The 5,951-nt window shown below is 44.7% G+C and overlaps 1 protein-coding gene across 1 annotated transcript; it reads left to right on the top strand.

Moving 5' to 3' along the window:
* IL9 (interleukin 9) lies at positions 1-3,615 on the top strand. Its single transcript, XM_022588857.2, has 5 exons — positions 1-693; positions 813-848; positions 934-966; positions 2,182-2,313; positions 3,505-3,615. The coding sequence occupies exons 1-5, from the start codon at positions 580-582 to the stop codon at positions 3,613-3,615; spliced, it is 426 nt and encodes a 141-aa protein (XP_022444565.1). The 5' UTR covers positions 1-579.
* The last annotated feature ends 2,336 nt before the right edge of the window (positions 3,616-5,951 follow it).

Raw genomic sequence — 5,951 nt, 5'->3', positions numbered from 1 at the left:
TGTGAGGTAGGGAATCTGGCCCCAAGCATGGAAGACAAGTTTAAGATTTGGAAGTAAAGTATAGTAAGATTGAGGTAGCAATGACAAGACTGAGCTTGCAAAAACCCTGATGACAGAACCGCTCTCCTGCACTATTTCTCATCCTCCACACCTGCCTTCGTCAGAACACCAGTGACTGGTTATTATATCAGCATTTATCAGTAAAAAGGGGAAAATACAGACCTGGGCCTTCATGGAAAGTATTTTCACTCTCACAACCAGAATCTCCTGCCTTCAAAAAAATTATTGTTTTAAGATCTTTAACTTTTCCTGCAGCATCTTGATACCCAACTGTTTGAAAAGCATCTTTTCTGAGGAATGGTATTTCGTGGGACAATGTAACATAGTCTTTGCCAAGTGACTCAGTTTGAGATACATACACACACAAATATTTTTTCGATGTCAAGTGGCCCAAATTTACAGAGAAAAAGTGGGCATTGGTATCAGTTTGATGTCAGGGATTTTCCATGTTTGCAGGGCAGCTTTAAATACAACTTGATTTGAAGGCATTTGAAGGCCAAGCTCCAGCCCCTTGTCAAGATGCTCCTGGCTGTGGTCCTTGCCTCTGCCCTACTCCTCTGCTCTGCGGCCAGCCAGAGCTGTTTGACCTTGACAGGGATCAAGGATGTCGAGTACCTCATCAACAACCTGCAGGTAAGCTGCAGACGGGGGCGCCAGCGGGAAAGGCAATTATTGAACATTTAAGTGAAATATAGGAGGATGAAAAATGCACCACCCACCATGGGTTCTTGTTTCTCCACTTACTTTTTTAGAAACATCCATCTTCAAAATGCAACTGCAGCACCAATGTGAGTAAATGCTCTTCTAAGATCTTTCCAAACTAATTTTAGTTTTCACATCTGGAATCTTCACTCTGAAATTTCTCTTTCGCAGGTGACTGATTGTTCGTGTCTGCCCATTCCTTCTGTAAGTATAGTAAAAGAAAATAATCTTGATCATGTTTTTTTAAAGGCTTTAAGTCAAAATTAATTGTTCTATTTGACATCTGAAATAAGAAACTGTTACTTAGTTACAATTGTTACAGATTAGTAACAATTTTAAAAAGCTTTCAAAACCTTGAAATTCTATGCTATTGATATATACATTTCTTTGCATTTAGTCTCCTTGAGAAGTCTGAACACTTTTCGATATTTAAAAAACAATCTTGAATGTGTTTTTAGATTAGTGGCCATGTGCACAATTAAATCAAACTGGGACTGAGAATATAACAAATGATATAGTTCATATCACAGTTTTCTAATCCATTTGCTGGTATCTCTAGGGTTGCAAAACAATGTAAATAAAATGACGTCCTTTTGTCCTTCCACTGGCCTAAACTCTCTACATACTTTGCCTTCTCCCTCCCTCCCTCCCTATCCTTCTGCTTAGCTGATTTAGAGTGGCTATTGCAAGGTTTGAAGCCTGCCTTCCAGGAGGATAGGGTGTCTGAGATTGTGGGTGGAGGGAAAGTGAAAAGGGTTTCCAGGGAGTCATTCCCCACTTTGGCGGAGAGGAAGCGTGGCAGGAATTTCCTGGTTAAGGTGAGGAAGCAGCACCTACCCAAGGTGCTGTTGTGCTTGACTCTCTCACAAGCCAGGCCTGGGAGAACCTGAGCTTTTCACCACAGCTGAGGTCAGGTGTCACTCCCTATCACAGTCCATCTATTATGCCTTCTGAGGAGGAACCACACATTTATGGCCCAGCCCATTCCCTCAGTTTTTAATCCATGGTTTTAGCTACTGCTGAAACAATGGCAGTATTCAACTGGCACATCCCATCAGGCTGGTGTGAAAAGGCTTTTCCTTTCTCTGTACTTTCAAACTCACTATGACAAGACTTGGAACAAGGAAGCATCCTTTGAAAAGTAGACTCAGCACTGGCTGTTTCCTGGGGTCCACAGGCCTCATGTTCCCTGGGGCACAACATCCTGGAAATCTTCAGGGAGTATCACTGTGGGAAAAGAGCCTTACCTTGAAATATTGAAGATCATTTCCTAGCCTGGCAAGGGACCTGTCTAAAAAACAATGCAAGTTTAGATTACATTGGTTAAGTTAAAATAGCCTCTAAAAGCATTCTCTTTGTGATTCCTACTCAAAGCTGTCCTCTGAGTGTTTCTTTTCCTAAATCCTTGTTATTTACCAGGACACCTGCACCTCAGCATGCTTCCAGGAGGGTCTGTCGCAGATGACCAACACCACAGTGAAAACAAGTTTCCCGCTGATTTTCAATCGGGTGAAGAAAACAGTTGAGGCCCTCCAGAACAACAAGTGTGGAGTGAGTGTGTTTTTATCTGTGATGTGCTCTGGTTAGTTATTTTTGTGTGAATGTCAATGCCAACTCCATCTGAATGAGAAAGGGTGATAAAGTTGGAACTGGTAGTTCAAGGTTGATTAGGGACATATAAGAAATTTAATCAGAGCAAGAGAATTAAAGTGAGATCTGCCCGGATGGCTCATTGTTTCCGCTCCCTTTAAAAAACACTCACCCCTGTGTTGGCTTTTACTTCTCTCCACCTCTTGAATAATGAAAGAATCTAGCCTGATTGTAATTAGAAGCTAAAATCTAGAGAATCAGGGCTGTAGGCCATACAGTTCTACATAATCGTAGAGATTCAGTTTGCCGAGTGGATATTCTGGCCTGTAAGTTAAAGTTTTCTTTCCATCGGCCAAGGAGGTGTTTAAGGGAAGACACATCCACATCCACGTGGAAGCTTGTCATCTGCCCTAAATGTCCATCAGCGCATCCTCTTCTTGAGCATACACCCTGCGCTGGAGGAGAGGGGAGGGAGTGAACTTTTTTCATTACCGTCACCCTGTGAGGGCCCCTCCTCACTCAGCTACTGAACTGCGGGCGTTTCTGCCATCAACAGCATGCAGTTCTAAATGCTTAATATATACCGTTTCATTGAATACCTACCTTAATGACAATTGTCAGATTTACCACCCTCACATTGTAGAGGCAGAAACTGAGGCTCAGTGAGGTTAACTGATTTGCCCAAGGCTGCATATTTAATAAGTGGCAGTGCTGAGATTTGAACTCTGGTCTATGGGACTCCTAAATCCCGCTCTTAGTCATTGTGCTATAAAATGACCTTGGAAGGACAGCCAAAAAGGACAAAAACAAAATTTTAAGCCTCAAAGCATCCCAAGAAGGTTTCCTCTAATGAGGAGATTTAGAGATTTAGGGCCACTTGATGTGTGTGTGTCTGTGTGTGTGTGTGGCAAGCAGACCCCTGAACTCCTACTTCAAAGTCAAGCACCTATGCCGCCTACACAAAATGTTAGCAACTCCCCATCCATTTGCTCCATGCCTCAAGCCCCCCACTGCCAGCACACCCCCACCCCCACTGACCATCCCCCCCCCCCCCCCCGTCCACTCACCAGGCTCTGGGCAGGGTGGTTCCTGGGGCTGCTGGGTTCCATACTGTTTTAGTCACTCTGCCTTTGTCAACTTTTATCCCAACAGTCTTTTTCCTGTGAACAGCCATGCAACCAAACCACAGCAGGCAATATGCTGACATTTCTGAAGACTCTCCTGGAAAGTTTCCAGAAAGAAAGGATGAGAGGCAGAGTGTGAAGCTGAAATGTTATTTATTCTATTTATTGAATTTAGAAAGCCTCCTCTTTAAGTTGTGGCAATTAAAAAATCAAATAAGCCATGCTAAGTCAAAATCAGTTTTAATAGTTTGTTTAAAATTTTATATCTTTATTTTGGAATAAACAGATCTTGGAAAAAAACTCAAGTCTGGTCTCCAGGTGCTTATTTGTTCCTTGATGCTCAGAACAAAGAAAGCTGCAAGTCTGTCAATGGGCTGATGGGTCGAATACTCCTGTAATAACAGTAAGACTCGTTATCCTCAACACAGACTTGAAGCCTCGTGAACCGTGTCTGGGCTGTTAGGAACAAGGCCGCACAGCAGGAAGAGAGTGGCAAGCGAGCAAAGCTTCATCTGTCGCTCCCCATCGCTCCCCATGGCTCACATTACTGCCTGAACCATCCCCCAGCCCCCCCACACACCCCCATCTGTGGGGAAATTGTCTACCATGAAACTGGTCCCTGGTGCCGAAAAGGCTGGGGGCCACTGGTTTAGAGGAATCTACTAAGGGCAGTATTTTTCTAGGTACTGGTAAAATTAAAATTGCTTCTCCCTATGGGGCTAGACCATCCTTTGGTACTTTTGGTGTCAATAATACATACAGTTCAGAGCACCCAGAGCCAGGATTCCTCAAAGGGATTTCTGTCAGTTACAATGTCAAGAAATATCCATGTGACCTGCACAGCAAACAGGCCTTGGCCAGAGGTGAGGTTCTCTGATGATATGGGCAGTGTGGTCCCTGTAGCTGTGCAGCTCCATTAGTGACGGGGGTGGCGTGAAATTCGCCCTCCACCTGCAGCCACGCCCCTCCCGCATAGGGGAAGTGGAGGAGTTTTAGCAAAGGGGGCCCAGGTCAGGGGAGTGTTTTATTATTTGGTGCAGAAATGGTGGGTCCATGGGTACGTCCAATCATAATTATTTTAGTCTTAGTTTTGACAGAAAGAGCCAAGTTTCTCAGTGATAAACTGACGGTGACATGTCTATCAAAGGGCAACAAGCTGGATCTCTAAGTCCAGAGGCTTTCTGCTCACTGGTTTAAACTCTGTCTTCCCTCAGTGCTGAAGGTCATCAGGCATGTTGCAGGGGACACAGACCTCCAAACAGACAGACAACAGTCATAGTCTGTTGACCCATCGGCTTCCCGAGAAAAGGGAAAACATCACGTGGCAGGGGGGTGGGAGTGGGGTATAGGTTCTGTCGAGGACGTTTCCTCAGGACCTCTCATAGCATGAGAATTCGTGCTCCAGCTATTACTGTTTTAATGAGTATCTCCCAGCATCTCCTATATTATTTCCTCCCCGAGACTCACAGTCTGACCCCTAAGTGTCCTCAGTGCCCTTCCTCTTGGCACCCAGCTCCCAGCAATGGAGGCCTGCCCTGCAGGGTGAGTTGAATGCGGGGTCCGGCTGTGGCTGCTGTGCCAGCTCCCTAGCTGGCCTGCGGATTCCCATGGACAAAGCGCTGAGAAAATGGTCTATCAAATAACATAGTTACTATTATTTATTAATATTAATCATGTAATGATTAAGCCCTTACTCTATATGTACTAAGCATGCATTACCTCATTTAATCTCCTAATAAACCGTAGGAGGTAGGTATTATTATTTCTGTTTTACAGATGAGGAAATTAAGGCTCAGAAACGTTAAGTGACCTTCCCAAGGTCCCACGGGTGGTAAGAGTTAGAGTAGAGATCCAACCCCAGCTACCTCTGATTCCAAACTCTTTGCTCTCTCCATTCTGCTTTTTTCTTACTCTATATATTGTGTCTGTGTTGTGTTCCCTCTGACTACAGCCTGACAGTAAAAAAGATTCATAATAATATGGGTCCACATTCCATTTTCCAAAAACCTGGGGACCAGAGAGCTTTCAGAATTCAAACTGTTTACCTGTTTAGAAAGAGAATACACAGTTCACACTTCTTACATTACACAACATCCATAGCAGGGCCTGGGGCAGGATCCTGTAATTAAACACATTAATATTCTGCAAAAAACAGAGGAGCAATCGCATGAGGTAGTCAGCTTTGGCAACCAAATGAATCTCAACAAATCTTGGGCTTTCAGAGCTGCTTGGATTTCAACATTATGATGAGGGATTTGTGGGCATTTCTTTAGCTCTGGCCCCACTTACAGAAAGGGGGGGCCCTCTCTTTGCACTGGGCACCTCCAGGAGGGACGGAGACCTCTGTGGCTCCCTGGACAGCCCGCTGTGGCATCCAGGTTGTGGCAGCAGGGCCTTCTCCTCTCCTCTCCTCTCCTCTCCTCCATCTGGGTTTTCTGAATGACTGGCCCCAGACGCAGAGCTGTGCCACATTAT

Source organism: Delphinapterus leucas, chromosome 3, assembly GCF_059928025.1.
Source record: "Delphinapterus leucas isolate spDelLeu-1000000601 "Yukka" chromosome 3, BTC_Dleu_Yukka2, whole genome shotgun sequence".
Classification (NCBI taxonomy): Eukaryota; Metazoa; Chordata; class Mammalia; order Artiodactyla; family Monodontidae; genus Delphinapterus; species Delphinapterus leucas.
This window is presented reverse-complemented; position numbering and strand designations above follow the sequence as displayed.

Excerpts from the sequence above, each read along its gene's own strand:
- IL9 (XM_022588857.2), top strand. The coding sequence starts at position 580 with ATGCTCCTGGCTGTGGTCCTTGCCTCTGCCCTACTCCTCTGCTCTGCG. Across the intron at positions 849-933 it reads AATGCAACTGCAGCACCAAT|GTGACTGATTGTTCGTGTCT; the intron begins GTGAGTAAATGC and ends TCTCTTTCGCAG. Across the intron at positions 967-2,181 it reads CGTGTCTGCCCATTCCTTCT|GACACCTGCACCTCAGCATG; the intron begins GTAAGTATAGTA and ends GTTATTTACCAG.